Here is a 16,499-nt window from a genome sequence, read left to right on the forward strand (position 1 = left end):
TAAACGTGAAAAAAACCCCAAATTTGGAACACATAAGGTCCAAGTTAACTGAAGGAGACTGTAACACCTCAAAGCCAGCATATAATTTCACAACAACCAAGGTATGTTAGGCTTTTTCAAAGGAAAAAACAGATTTTTTTTAAAAAAGTAAAAAGGCCTAATTATTTTTTAAGGCACTTCACTTTTCAGTGGTCATCTTTCCCAAGGACAGCTAACCTCCGAGCCTGCACAAGTGACAAGGCATCTCCAACACGACATCTTCATAAGACTCTCCACATTGTCAGTATTTCTGACCAACTCAGCTGAAAAAGAGCCCCAGCCACGCAGCAATCACCTGCGCTCATGAATGCCAGCCCTGGAAAGCAGTGCCCACCTTACAAACATCTTGTGACTGGTAAGGGGCACAGGGAACTTTCTGGACAACAAAAAGGTTCTGTATTTCCTGAGCTAAATGATGGAGATATAAATACATAAATTACCATGAAAACGAACTCTTACTAAAATTAACGGAAAAATGAACGCACAGCACTTACCGAAGTTCAGGAAAATCAGCTTGGCCTGTATCCCAGGACACAGTTTGACGAGAACTGGAATGGTCAGGTACAACCCCACAACGCAGAGGAGTATCTTCCTCAGTCGGAAGCACAGGCTCTTCCGCCTGCAAGAGAAAAGCAGTGAGCAGGTCAGAGGCGCTCGGCTTCTCTACGTTTATCAACAGCTTTGATCCAACAAGAGTCAGTGATAAGAGAGGCCCCTCCACCCGCTTTTGTCTTTTAATTTGCACCTAAAACTCTACCAGAGGATAAAATGTCTTTTCCTGAAAGCCAAGGAAACAGTCCTGTTGACGTCCTAGTAACCCTTGGGATCCAAACACAGCACAGATGTCAGATCCCCAGAAAGTGCCCAACTGTTGGTCGGGAGCTGCAACCTCATCTCAGGAGAGCAGCTGGCTGCCTGGGGGCATCTGATGACCCTCTGCTGGCAGGCGCAGGTGCGGGCCACCCGTTAGCTCCCTGCAGGAAGCACGCGCTACACAGAACCTGCCCAACCAGGTCCTGGGAGGGAGCAGGGGGCTGAGAACAAGATGTGGCCTTCAACGCCTGTTCTCGAGTTTCCGCCCGCGTTCCCTGCAGAGGCCCTTTCTCTGGGCTCCTCGGGCCAGGTCATCACCCCAGGTCTCCAGACCCTCTTCTAATCTATAACCAGCTCCAAGACTTTCTCATCCTGCTCCCCATCCCCTTTTCAAAAAACGTCCCTAGTGAAGAGACTCTTAAACTTCTTGGACTAAGGGCCTCTCTACAACTAAAAAATTAAGCTTCTGTTTATATGGTTTATGTTTATTACAATTTGTTTTATGAGAAGTTAAAAATAGTTTTAATACCTATTATTATCTAATAATAACAATAAACAACCCATTACATGGTAACATAATTAACATCCATTATAAAAACATTCTCCAATATGAAAAATTTTAGTGAGGAGACTGGCATTAACATTTTTATAGATTTCTTTAAGCCAGATAGCTTAACAGAAGACAGATGGATTCTCATTTCTGCATCTGCATTCAATCTGCTACAGAACCATACATCACGGAGCATCTGGAAATCTCCTGAAACCCAATGAAAGAACAAAGGTGAAAAAGGCAAACAGCATCTCAGTGTTATCATGAAATAGCTCTGACCTCAAGGACACGGTGAAGGTCCTGGGGAACCCACAAGCCTCGAGCACACATGGAAACTGCTGCTTTAACTCCACATACCAAGTCTCAACCTTAATGGGGCTAGCTATTTGGCTCTGGACTGCTTCGAAAAACAGTATTTAAGATGCTTTAAAAAATGCACCTTGAACTGCTGACACAAGCAACAACACAGAAGAGCCTCAAAAGCATTGCGCTCAGTCAGTCAGACAGATACATGCAATGACACACTGTGCAATTCCATTCATCTAAAAACCTACAGAAGGCAGAACTACGACAGGGACAGAGGAGCAGAACAGCGGCGGAAATACTCTGCACCTGGACTGCGGCCGTGGACAAACGGTTGTGCATGCGGGTAAATTTACAGGTAAATAAGACCTCAGTAAAGCTGAAGACAACACGCACACCTAACAATGTAATGCACTCACTCATGGACCAGGCTCATCCAACGACAGGAAGCAGAGCACCTGGCACCCCTTGGGCAGGGGCCACAAGGCAGCAAAGTGTGCCGCCTGCAACGGGGCTGCGCTCTCAGCGCCGCGGGGGGGGGGGGGGCAGAGGGCTGTGAGAGAAGCACCTGCTGCAGGGTGATCTGACCTGGTCTGGGTTGCCAGGGAGGGGCCACTGGGTAGAAATACTAACTCAGGAATACAGGACTTAACTGAATGATGCAGGAGACATTTAAGACAGCATCTTAAATTCCATGCACAATCCCTGTGTTCAATGAGGAAAGGCATATAATATTGTGGTAAAGGTGCTGACTCTGCAGTCAAATAATCTGGTCCAACATCCAACCTGCCACTTACTAGCTGTGCCATCTTGGGCAAGATACTTAAACTCTCTGAGACTTGATTTCCTCCCTGGTGGTGGGGACAGACATGCTGCCTCTTCTGTGGGGCTCCTGGGAGGTCTACACACAACAGTGCAGGCAGAGTGCACACAGGAGGCCCTGGCACCAGGCCCGTGATATTTCAGAGCCGACACCACCATCTTTATACCCTCATCAGAGAAAAGCGCGGGGTCTGCGCACAACCAACGACCCTAATGAACGGAAGGCTGGGTGTGATGCAGAGGTCCAAAGGGGCCAAGAAGGATCCAGGGCTTCACTCTGAGAGAAACCAGAGAGCCCGTAAGAACTGAAGAGCCCACTGTCAAACACAGCCACCGACCGCCTGGTGCAGAGCGGGTGCTGGCGTCCTCTGCTCCAGCCGCCCTCAGCCACGCTTGTGTCCCTCCCACAACGTGCCCACGCACCCTCTGGCGCCCGCTGTGAGGTGTTCAGGTAGCTTGAGATTTTATCCCTGAAGAAAAGGAAAGCAAGTCCACACCAAGACGTGTTCAAAACTGTTCGTGGCAGCTTTATTCACAACACCCAGAAACTGAGACGACTCGAATGTCCATCAGTGGGTGAGCAGGTAAACTTGGTCTGTCCTCAGAATGGAACACTGCACAAAAGCCACAGGAGCCAGCTAAGGACACACGAGCCACGTGGACGAAGCCCAAGGTAACTGCGCCAAGGGAAAGATGTCGGAAGATGACCGGATCACCAACAGGCGCACCTACCAAGTGCTCCTATTTGTTAGCAGAATTAGTATTTTCCCTCCTGTGCTATTTCAGGGTGATGCTTTCTCTGTGGACGGTGGCTTTTCATCTCTGTGTTTTGAAACAGTGTACACAAGACGAAAACCACCTGATCCTTATAAAGTTAAAAGAATTTACGAAAAAGGAATAAGGAGAATGGAGGTTATGAACAATGTTTAGGGAAAAAAAATCACTTTCCTCATTTCTTCTTAAGCACAGTCCCCGAGTTTACAATGGTGTGAAAGCTATACACATTCAGCAGAAACCGCACTTGGAATTTTGACCTTTTCCAGGGACAGTGACATGGGGTGCAACCCTCTTCTTGTGACGCTGGGCAGCGGGCGCAGTTCCCAGTCAGCCACACGGTCTACGTGGACACTCACCCTGCTTTTCACTTTCAGAGCCACATTCAAGAAATTACATGAGGTATTCAACATTTTACTGTAAAACAGGCTTTGTGTTAGATGGTTTTGCCCAAATGTCAGCTAATCCAAGTGCTGTGAGCACCTTTAAGGCAGGCCAGGCTCAGCCACGGTGCTCGGTGGTCAGCTTTATTAAATATATTTCTGACTGAAGACTTTTACAACTTATGACAGGTTTATCAGGACGTAAGACCATTGTAAGTCAAGGAGGATCTGTAACTCCCACCTCCTTCTTGTGACAATCTCGTTAAAATTCTCAGGAATTCCCTTGGCTGCAGTCTTCACTGGTCACTGCTCGTAGCTCCTAGCCAGAAGTGTTCGTGGTTCTTGACGGTTTCACTGCAGGAGTGAGCACTTCCCGCACGGCCGGGGAGGGAAGCACCTCCTCCGTCCAGCACTGCTGCGGCCTGGTGTCACCACAGAGGCCTGTCTCTCCACACTTCACACGTCCATGTGCACAGGCACAATGTTTGCCTGTACAATGCTTCAGTGTGCTTTTCTTCAAAGGTTACTCATATAATTAGTACCATAAACAGATAATCAGACTCATTTGCCATGAAATAAAAGTGAATTGTAAAAATAAATATAATGAATGGACTTACCAGACAGCCCGGCAGTTGAACGTCCTGGGCATTTAGTCATGAGAAATAAAGACTCACTTTCGAGCAGGAACTTACACACAAATGTTTACAGCACCTCTAGTCACAACAGTCTCAAACTGGCAACAACGCAGATGCCGCAACAGGCAAACAGATAAACAAACCATGGACCACTACTCAGCAGCTGAAAGGGATGAACTACCACCCCCGTGCCAACCTGGATGAACTGGAGAATTGCGCTGAGGGGAAGGTCAATCAATCCCTAAGGGTTATACAGCACAAGTCCATTCATGTAACAGTCTTGAAATGATGAAGTTATAGAGATGGAGAGCAGATTAGTGGTTGTCCAGGCGTAGCGGTGGGATGGGGAAGGCTGGGTGGGCATAAAGGGTGTCACGGAGAGGCTGGTGGTGATGGTACAGGTGAGGTCCTGCGATGAGACTGCACAGCATCTCACACACACATGCGCAGTGAGTGCACATAAGCTGGAGAAGCCTGAACAAGCTGGGTGGACCGCATCAGTGCCAACTTTGGGGGCTTGACTCTGCACTATAGCAGTGTAAGGTGCTGCCATGGAGGGAGGCTGGGGAGAGGAGCACTGGATGTCCCTGAACATCTCTGTGCAACCTCCTATGAATACATAATTACTTCAAAATAAAAAGGTAAAAATAAACCAAAAAATTGGAAAGTTGCTACATCTAAAACTATAGTAAATAAAACATAAGTAGACATTAATAAGTCTGATCAACTTGTTGGATTTCACGTGTTCTCTCAATTTGTCCAACTAAATACATGCTCTATTTTCACATATGAGGAAACTGAGTCCCAAGGAGCTGACTTGCCCGAGCCTGCAGGGCAGGCCTGACTGACCTCTGCCCCTGTGCTCCTGTGGACCTACTGAGGCATCCCCAGCTCTGCTGACCCCTTCACCCTGGCCTCCCTTCCTGGAGACGAGGCCCAAACTAGAGGCAGGAGGTCCAGAGCACCCAACACACAATCTGGGATTTAGTCTCCTGTGATGACAGATTTTTAGACATTTTTTGATAAGAGGACTCAAACAAATTACTTGAGAAAAGGACAATTTGTGCAATCTACAACTTCCTGCTGTGTCCTAGAAGGGCAGACCCAAAGCAAGCCTTGGTAAGTAACTGGTTGGTAAGAACTTGAGATGGAGGCTGAGAGGGAAGGGAGGGGTGAGGAGGTGCCTGGGAAAGGCCAGAGGGTCGCAGAAGGAAGCCCGGAGCCCTCGGTAGGCATGCGGGTGGCCTCAGGGTGACACTAGCTGGTTCCGCTGTGGCACTAGTGAAAGACCAGACAGACAGATCAATGGAACAGAGGAGAGAGCCCAGAAATAGACCCACAAAAATACAGTCAACTGATCTTTGACAAAGGGGTAAAATCAACCCAATGGAGCAAACACGGTCTCTTCAACAAGAGTGCTGAAACAGCCAGACATCCACGTGCAAAAAATGAATCTAGACGCAGACCCCACACCCTTCACAAAAAATAACTCCAAACGGATCATAGAGCTCAGGTAAAATGTGAGACTGAAACTCCCAGAAGGTAACAGGAGAAAATCTAGGCAATCTTGGGTGTCATGATGACTTTTTAGCCACAACACCAAAGGCACAATCCATAAAAGAAAGACTTGATAAGTCAGACTTCATTAAAAACAAAAACGTCTGCTCTGTGGAAGACAATACCAAGAGAACGAGAAGACAAGCCAGAGACTGGGAAAAACTGTTCACGAAAAACACACTGGATAAAGGCCTGCTATCCAAAATGTGCAAATAACTCTAAGAACTCGACAATGAGAAAACAGCCCAGTTAAAAAACTGGCGTGAGCCCGAACAGACACCTCGCCAAAGAAGACATACGGACGCAGTAAGCACGTGAAGCGACGCTCCACCCAATGTGCCATCAGGGAAATGCGACGTGAAACAACAGCGAGGTGCCGCTCCACGCCCATCAGAGCGGCCACAATCCACAACGCTGCCAGCACCCAGCGCTGGCAAGGGGGTGGTGCAGCCACTTTGGAAGACAGTTTGGCAGTTTGTTACAAAACTAAACATACTCTTACCATCTGATGTAGCAATCATGCCCCTTGGTATTTACCCAGACGAGCTGAAAACTTACGTCCAAGTGAAAATCTGCACACAGATGTTTACAGCAGCCTTATTCATAATTGCCAAAATTTGGAAGCAACCAAGATGTCGTTCAATAGGTGAATGTGTAAATAAACTGTGATGCATCCAAACAATGGAATATTACTCAAAAATAGAAAGGAATGAAGGGTGAGGGGGGTTGGAAGGGACAGACTGGGAGTTCGAAATTCGTATATACTGATAGGCATATGTAGAATAAACAAGATTATACTGTATAGGACAGGGAAATATATACAAGATCTTGTGGCAGCTCACAGCAAAAAAAAATGTGACAATGAATATATGTATGTTCATGTATAACTGAAAAATTGTGCTCTACACTGGAAATTGACACAACATTGTAAACTGACTATAACTCAATAAAAAAAAATGTTAAAAAAAAAAAAAAAAGAATGAGCTCTGAAGCCATGAAAAGACTTACAGGAAGCTTAAATGCATATTAGTAAATGAAAAGACAATCTGAAAAGGTTACATAGCATATGATTACAACTATATGACACCCTAGAAAAGGCAAAACTGTTACCAAACTAGCTTCCTCCTGCCAAATGAGCAGCACTTCAAAACACTGAGGTGCTGAAGTTTGCAGCAGAGAGGGTTTGCTCTCCAGGTAGCTCTCAAGGTGAGAAGATGGGTGAACAAGTCTCAGGTCTCCCTCCCTGAAGCCAAGGGGCTCAGGGTACTTACGGGACAAAGAATAAAGCAGCAGGATGGTCTGAGGCATGGGGAGCGTGGGGAAAGGTGACTGGAAAATGTGCAGTCATCATCGCTCTGCACAGGCGTAACCAAGCTACAGGTCTGCATGTTCAAAAATGGAAGCACTTGGCATGACCTGAGAATGGAATTTTTGGCCCTCTCATGTCAAAAGGTCATGAAGTGGACAGTGGCACAGGCCCAGTTGGAGGGTCAGTGGTCCTATCCAGTCCTAACCAGCTCAGCCCAAACTAGACACAGCTGACTCCAAGCTCCTGGAAAACAACTCAGACAAACAAACATTCTACCGTTTAGACTAAGTGCTCCCTGGAGGACACGGAAGTCCTTTGTGGACGACCTTGATCAGTGAAGGCAGGTGAATGGGTTTCACTAATGATCACCCACATTTCAAAACTAACTGAGACAGCAAAAGAGTCAGTGGCTGCCACGGGTTGGAGAATGGAGGGATGAGTGGGTGGAGCACAGGGGATTTTTAGGGCAGTGGAAGTATCCTGGACGATACTACAATGGTGGACACAGGTCATTACACATTTGTTAAGACCCCAGAATGTGCACCAAGAGTGGCCCTAATGTAAACTATGGCCTTTGGGAGAATGGCGTGTCACTGCAGGCTCACTGACTGTAATAGATGCACTGTTGTGGCAGGGAAGTGAGTAGTGGGGAGGTTGTACGTGGGGGCAGGAGACAGACAGAAAATCTCTATACTTTCTGCTCAGTTTTGCTGTGAACCTGAAACTGCTCTAAAAAATAAAGTTTAAAATAGTCAGTCACACATAAGCAGACAGTTGGGTGGTGGCTCTCGGGGCTGTGGGGAGGGGGAGGCAGGGAGCTCCTAGCCAGCCGGCAGGAAGGTGCAATTATGCAAGATAACAAGCCCCAGAGCCCCGCTGGACAACGACGTCCCTACCTCCCGCAACACTGCACCACGCACTCCAAAACGGATGTGTCCTTACGACTAGGACAAAACGTCTCATGACATTAAGATGAGTGTCTTATGACACGACAAAAAGATAAACTTTAAAAATAGTTTACTTATTAAAACAACGAATAACAACAGCGCTCCTTGGAGTTCTGACATGTTTGGGGCCTCAGGAAACCCAAACCCCAGGGTGGGAGGCGAGGGCGGTGCAGGAACGGCGAGACAGCGCTTAGTGGATTCAGGCGAACGGAACTGAACTTAAATTCCACACTAGGAGCTGCACAGGACTGGAAAGAGAAACTAGTCTTGAAAACGCAAGAGCCCTTGTGTTAGAGATTTTATATCATTATTTCTATCAGAAAGTTCTATGCTTGTACGTAATTAAGTTCTGCAGAAGTAACTAAGCGGCAGGGTTTGTAATCGAGAGGAACAGCGGCACGGTGTTCTCAGCAGAGTTCTCCCTGGAACCTTCTCTCTCCGAGTCCTGAAACAGTCCTCTGTCTGTCTTGAGAACTGCACTGGGGTGGCTCCCTGGGGTATGCTCATTTCTCTCTCACCCTGGGAGTTTTTTCTTACACAGGATATGTAAGTTTCCAGATTTCTGATGTTATCTCTTGATATGATTATTTACTGATGAAACACATTCATTTAATTTTAATATATGAGAGTTGTATAAGTTTCTGGTAATTAAATTTAATTTCTCAAAATTCTATTTCAGTCAGTGCTATGGTCAGGAATAAATCTTGTCAGCAAGTCTGAAAATCTTTTTAAAAGGCACTCAGAAAAAAACTTTACAAGTCTGTATCGCATTTGCACAATCAGCAAAATGAAAAATATTTTCACATTTAGAAAAAGTTCATTCAAAAAAATACAAAATTGATGAAGTTATCCAAAAGCTGTTTCTTTAAGAAAAAACAAGAAATAGACTAACACTTTTTTGGCTAGAAAGAGAATATAAATATACAAAATTAGAGATCAGAAAAGAGATAAACAGAGGTGAAAAGATTTTTTTTAATAGAGAATATTATGTGCTTTGTAAGCTAATAAAATTTTTGTAATTCAATGATATATAGGTCTTTTTGTAAGAAAATATAAATGGTGATAATTCACTCAAATTGTCAGAAAAAAATAAATAAATCCTATACCCAAAGGAGGTACTGGATAAAGCTATCAAAGAATTATGTCCCTAAAGGACACTAAGCCCCTAACTTTCAAGAAACAGATGTGTATCATATCACACCACCTGTGGAAAAACACAGAAAAGAGAAAATGTTCAAAATCAAAGCTGGTTTTAGTATAATTGAAAGATAGAACCACAAAGAAATGACCAATGAATTTCAACTAAGAATAAAAATACAAAAATCCTGGTAGTTTAAAAGAAAATCAGGTAGGAATATAAAACGGTGCAGCTTCTGTGGAAAACAGTCTGGTAGTTCCCCCAAAAGTTAAACAAAGAATTTCTGTACAGCCCAGCAATGCAACTCCCAGGTGTACACCCAAAAGACATGAAAGCAGTCTCAAACAAGACACCTGCAGACCAATGTTAACAGCAGCAGCATTACAATAGCCTGAAGGTGGAAGCAACCCAAGTGCCCATCAACACATGAATGGATGAACAAGACATGATATACACATAGTGGAATATTACTCAGCCATGAAAAGGAATGTAGCATATGCTACAACGTGGTTGAACCTTAAGCACATGCTGAGTGATGGGAGGGCATAGCTCAAGTGGTAGAGTGCATGATTAGCATGCAGGAGGTTCAGAGTTCATTCCCCAGTAGCTCCTCTAAAAATAAATAAATAACCTAACTACCCCCCACCACAAAAAACTGAAACAAAACAAAACAAAACACGCTGAGTGAAATAAGCCAGGCATAAAGAGACAAATACTCTCTGATTCCACTTATATGAGGTACCTAGAATAGGCAAATTCATAGAGAAAGAAAGCCGAACACTATTTAGCAGGGGCTGAGGGGTAGGGTGAGGAGGAGGAGTTAACATCTGCTAGGTAACAGAGCTTCTGTTTGGGAAGAGGGAAAAGTTCCTGAAGTCGACAGTGGTAATGAGGCAAAACACTGTGAGTGTGTTTAATGCCACTGAATTGTACACTTAAAGGTGGTTAAAACAGTACATTGCACGTTAGGTCTATTTTATCTCAATTAAAGAAAAATCAAGTCCAGGGTACATAACAAAAGATTAACACAATGTGTACACAGGCAGATTTACTCCAGGAGCAGAAGGATCAGCCAGGGTAGCAGTCAGAGGATGAGAGAGAGACTCTAAAGGGTTAACAAGTTCAACATGCAGTCCCAACAATCACCATGTAGTAAACCAGGACCCAGGAACATCCCCCTAGATGACAACATTCGTACCTATCTCAGAATGGTGATCAAGACCAAGTGGCACTTGGGGGTAAAACACAAGACCGAGGTAGAATGTTTACCATCATCAACATGACTCAACACTATCCTGGAAATGTAAGTTAAAATAATAAAGCGAGAGAAAATACAAAATAAAACTATTAAAAATGGAAGAGAAAAATAGAAGTTAATTGTCTATATAAAAAAATCCAAGAGACTCAACTGAAAAGCTATAGAACAAATGATGATGATGATGATGATGATGATGATGATGATGATGATGATGATGATGATAATGTTTAAGAAAGTGACCAGTTGCCAAATAGATGCCAATACTTTTCCTACATACCAGGATTTAAAAATTAAAACATGCACTGGGGAAAGGTCTATATCACAATAGGAAAACATTTTTTTAATTTCCCAAGAATCACCTTAACAAGAAATGAGAAAACTGGGGCAGAGGGCCAAGATGGCGGAGTAGAAGGATGCTCGTAGCTCACCCTCTCCCACAAATACACCAAAACTCACACCTATGGACCCACCCAGCCAACCAGAGCACCTGCTGAACTCCAACAGAACATTGCCCTCTTCAAAAGACAAAGACGCCACGAATGTGGTAGGAGAAAAGGCAAAAAGAAAGAAGAAAAAGCAAAACAGCGTGGGACCGGTCCCGTGGAGAGGGAGTAGCAAAGGAGGAATGGCGCTCATTCGCTGGGTCTCCCCTTCTCCAACAGAGAGTCCAGTGGGACAAAGGGGGAGCCTCCGAGGCTCAGATCTGTACGGAGCACCCCTTGACCGACAGAACCAAGTTAAATAGGCACAGAGGGTCCCTGTGACACCCAGCCCGAGATGTGAGCCGACAGCTGGGGGATGGGACAGGCTGCCCGAGCCAGGCAGAGGACTGGGGCGGCTGCACTGATGTAGCCCCGGGGGACTGCAGCGGGCTGCACGCCATGGCTGAGAGGGGACACAGAGCAGAACAACCTGCGCCCCCCATAAATTACAAAAAAAAAAGAAAAGAAAAGAAAAGAAAAGCAACGCTGCTGGTGTGCCCTGGGGGGAGGGCGCCATAGCTTTTGTCTCCTCAGACCCGCGGAGCCATTACTGGCACTTCTCGCGATAAGAGAGACAGGGAACAGCCACAGCCGCCACATCCTCCTGTGCACCCCTGGCAAGGGCGGGGCCAAGACCGAGACCTGAATCCGCACCTGGGGGCTCTGCAACCTCCTGAGCAGGACTGAGATTTGATTACAGCCAGAGGCAGATAGGACCTTTCTGCCCTGGCACCTCAGAGAACTTGCGCCACCAAGACAACGCGCTGGGTTTTGGCATGGAGCAGGGGCAGGGCTGTTCTCCTGTCTTCCAGAGACCCCCCTATGGAGTGTCGACCCCAGGCAGAGCGAGCAGCTGCACAGAGCAGCAGAGCAGCTGGCGCCTGGAGAAGGCAGGCAGCCACCCACCTTCCTGGCAAGAGTGCAGCACCTGACCATGGTGCTGGGAGGGGGCACGATCCACCCCCTGACCTCACCCGAGTGCAGCATCTTACTGCGGCATTGGCAGGCGGGGGTGACCTGCCTGCCCACTGTGCAAAAGGGCAGCACCTGAGCGCAGTGCTGGGAGAGGGCACGATCTGCTTGCTGATAGGCAATGGGAGCAGCACAAACAAGGGCACCGATGGAGGGCCTCTGGAAACCGCAAGCTGAGTCCGTGAAACAGGGAGAAGACAGAAAAACTTCTCAATAAAATCATTAAGAGTGCACGGTCTCCAAGAGAACACATTCCTTTTTTTGTTTTTACCTTTTTTTTTTAATCTGTTCTATTTTCTATTACCTTTTTAATCTTTATTTTTTAAACAATTGTATATGTCCACAGTTTTAATCCCTTTAAAATTTTTCTTTTAAAACCTTTTTCTTATTATTTTTAAAAATCCACCTCATTTCACTTTTATTTCTCTTGGTTTTGATCTCCTGTTATTGATTATACACAGATTTCAAATATTGCTTTCTGATTTTTTCTCCTTTTCTAAAGGTTTTTAAAGACGTCTCAACTTGATTGCTATTCAGCATCAACTTGCTCTTCTATTATTGACTATACACTGTTTTCTAAGCTTCTTTTCCCCATTCTTTTAAAATTCTCATTTTATCTTTTTTTAGAAATCTGTTTTACTTTCTATTACCTTTTAAAATTTTACTTTTCAAACAATTGTATATGTCCACAGTTTTAATCCCTTTAAGATTTTAAAAATATTTTTGTTATTATTGTTTTTAAAAATCCACCTCATTACATTTTTATTTCTCTTGGTTTTGATCTCCTTTACTGATTATACACAGGTTTCAAATATTGTTTTTTGATCTTTTCTCCTTTTTTTTTTTTTTAAGGTTTTTAAAAGATGTCTCAACTCAATTGCTATTCTGCTTCAACTTGCTCTTCTTTTATTCATTATACACTGTTTTCAAACATTTTTTTCTCCCTTCTTTTAAAATTCTTTTTTGTAAGTTTTATTACTACATAGACTTTAGAAAGATAAATAAATAAACTCCTTAAGGACCACAATAGATAACTGATACTCCCTCCATAAGCCACAGTACCACAGAGATATGAGCAATATGAAGCGGAGGAACCACTCCCAATTAAAAGAGCAAGAGAAATCCCCTGAAAGAATGATCAATGAAACAGACATGGATGGCCTACTAGATCAAGATTTCAAAAAGGGAGTGATCAAAGTACTGAAGGAACTAAAAGAGATAGCATTTAGAGATATATAAAATATGTCAAAAATGAAGTTGAAGCTATAAAGAAGAGCCAAGTGGAACTGGTAAACTCTTTGCTGAGATGAGAACTGATCTAAAGGCTGTACAAAGCAGGCTAGATAATGCAGAGGAATGAATAAGGGACCTAGAAGACAGGACAACAGGAAGCACTCAATCAGAACAGCTGAGAGAAAAACAAATAAAAAACAATGAAAATATAAGGGACCTATGGGATAATATAAAGTGTGCCAATCTATGCATAATAGGGGTTCCAGAAGGGGAAGAAAGAACAAAGGGGACTGAAAAGGTATTGGAAAAAATCATGGCTGAAAACTTCCCAAACCTAAAGAAGGAATCAGATAGCCAAGTACAGGAAGCTCAGAGGGTCCCAAACAGGAAGAACCCAAACAGACCCACACCAAGACATATCATAATCAAGATGGCCAGAGTCAAGGATAAGAAATGATCCTAAAGGCAGCAAGAGAAAAACAAAGAGTGAGTTACAAGGGAGCCCCCATAAAGCTCTCAGCTGATTTCTCTACACAAACACTACAGGCCAGAAGGGAGTGGCAAGATATATTCAAAGTCCTGAATGAAAAAAAGACGCAGCCTAGGATACTTTATTCAGCAAGGCTATCCTTTAGAATAGAAGGAGAGATAAAGAATTTCACAGACAAGCAAAAACTAGAAGAGTTTAGCAACACTAAACCCATGCTAAAAGAAATAGTGACAGGTCTACTCTAAATACAAAAGAAGCAGGATGCTACAAAAGTGAGAAACTCCTAACTGGAAAGGTGATGACTATCATGAATTACAAAAAGAATAAACACAAAATTGTAAAAGAAGACATCTACATCATTAAGAGTAGGAAAGGAAGCAAGAAAATACAGAATACTTTTTTTCTTTTTTAAATTTTCTGTTCTCGGTAGTATGGGTTTGAGCTTATATTACTATCTGTTTAATACAAACAGTTTTAGTAATGGGTTAACAGATTTACAAAAAAGGGTAACCACAAGCCAAAAACTTACAAGCGAATCACAAAAACTAAATAAAGATCTATTTAAATCAAAGATTTTATTTACAAAGGAAAATTACCAAACCACAAAAGGAAGAAGAAAGGAACAAAGAGGAAATACCAAATCAACTGCAAAAATAAGTTCAAAATGGCAATAAACACACATCTATCATTAATTACTGTACATGTTAATGGACTAAACGCTCCAGTCAAAAGACGTAGAGTGGCAGACTGGATAATAAAGCAAGAACCTTCAATATGCTGCATACAGGAGACCCACTTTAGGGAGGACACATACAGATTGAGAGTGAAAGGATGGAAAAGGATATTCCATGCAAATGGAAAAGCCAAAAAAGCAGGTGTTGTAGTACTGATTTCAGACAAAATAGACTTTAAAACAAAGGTTATAAATAAAGACAAAGAAGGACATTTTATAATGATTAAAGGAGTAGTACAAGATGAGGATATTACACTCATTAATATATATGCACCCAATATAGGAGCACCTAAGTACATAAAAAAATTATTAACAAAGATAAAGGGGGAAATTGATGGGAATACAATCATTGCCGGAGATTTTAACACCACGTTAACATCACTAGACAGATTTCCAGACAGAAACTAAATAAGACAACAGAGAAATTAAACAATACAACAAAAAAATTAGATTTGGTGGACATTTTCAGAGCATTACACCCTCCCAAAATAGGATATACATTCTTTTCAAGTGCACATGGAACATTTTCTAGGATTGATCATGTACTTGGGCACAAAAGAAGCCTCAACAATTTTAAGAAGATAGAAATTACCTCAAGCATCTTTACTGGCCACAATGCCATGAAACTAGAAATCAACTACAGACAAACAAAGGAGGAAAAAAGGAAAGCATGAAGATTAAACAACATGCTATTAAAAAACCAATGGGTCAACGATGAAATCAAAGTTGAAATTAAAAAATACCTTGGGACAAATGAAGATAAAAACACAACCACACAAAATTTATGGGACGCGGCAAAGGCAGTGCTAAGAGGGAAGTTTATAGTGATACAGGCCTTCCTCGAAAAAGAAGAACAATCTCAAATAAATAATCTAATCCACCAGCTAAACGAATTAGAAAAAGAAGAGCAAAAGAACCCAAAAGTCAGCAGAAGGAACGAAATAATAAAGATCAGGGAGGAAATAAAATAGAGATTTAAAAAACAACAGAAAAAATCAATCAAACCAAAAGCTGGTTTTTTTGAAAGAGTAAATAAAATCGACAAACCTCTAGCCAAACTCACAAAGAAGAAAAAAAAGAGAGCACAAATTAGCAAAATAAGAAAGGAAAATGGAGAAATTAAAACAAATAACATAGAAAAACAGACTATCATATAGGAATATTATGAAAAACTATATGGATCCAAACTGGATAACCTAGAGGAGATGGACGAGTTTCTAGAAACATACAGTCCACCAAGACTGAATCAAGAAGAAACTGACCACTTGAACAAACCGATCACTAGAAATGAAATTGAATTACTAATAAAAAACCTCCCTACAGATAAAAGTCCAGGACCAGATGGCTTCACTGAGGAATTCTACCAAACATAGAAAGAAGAACCCATACCAGTCCTTCCCAAACTCTTCCAGAAGACTGAAAAGGAGGGAATACTCCCAAACTCATTCTATGAAGCCACCATCACCCTGATACCAAAACCAGGCAAAGACACCACCAAAAAAGAGAATTATAGGCCAATATCACTGATGAACATAGATGCCAAAATCCTAACCAAAATATTAGCAAATAGAATCCAACAGCACATAAAAAAGATTATACATCATGACCAAGTGGGGTTCATCCCAGGGACACAAGGCTGGTTCAACATATGCAAATTAATCAATGTAATACATCACATCAACAAGAGAAAGGATAAAAACCACATGATCATCTCAATAGATGCAGAAAAAGCATTTGATAAAATTCAACACTCACTTATGATAAAAACTCTCACCAAAGTGGGTATAGAGGGAACATATCTCAACATAATAAAAGCTATATATGACAAACCTACAGCCAGCATAGTACTCAACGGTGAAAAACTCAAAACCTTCCCACTAAAATCTGGGACAAGACAAGGCTGCCCACTATCACCACTCCTATTCAACATAGTCTTGGGAGTCCTAGCCACAGCAATCAGGCAAGAGAAAGAAATAAAAGGGATCCAAATTGGAAAAGAAGAGGTAAAAGTGTCACTATATGCAGATGACATGATACTATACATAGAAAACCCTAAAAGGT

General features: G+C 42.8%; 1 protein-coding gene across 1 annotated transcript in view; it reads right to left on the minus strand.

Moving 5' to 3' along the window:
- ABHD12 (abhydrolase domain containing 12, lysophospholipase) overlaps positions 1-16,499 on the minus strand; it is a 70,391-nt gene that overhangs the window by 19,136 nt on the left and 34,756 nt on the right. The window contains exon 2 of the mRNA XM_031434362.2: positions 534-658. Within this exon, the coding sequence (XP_031290222.2) occupies positions 534-658 (125 nt within the window). The remainder of the gene's footprint in view (positions 1-533; positions 659-16,499) is intronic.

Source organism: Camelus dromedarius, chromosome 18 (genome assembly GCF_036321535.1).
Source record: "Camelus dromedarius isolate mCamDro1 chromosome 18, mCamDro1.pat, whole genome shotgun sequence".
Classification (NCBI taxonomy): Eukaryota; Metazoa; Chordata; class Mammalia; order Artiodactyla; family Camelidae; genus Camelus; species Camelus dromedarius.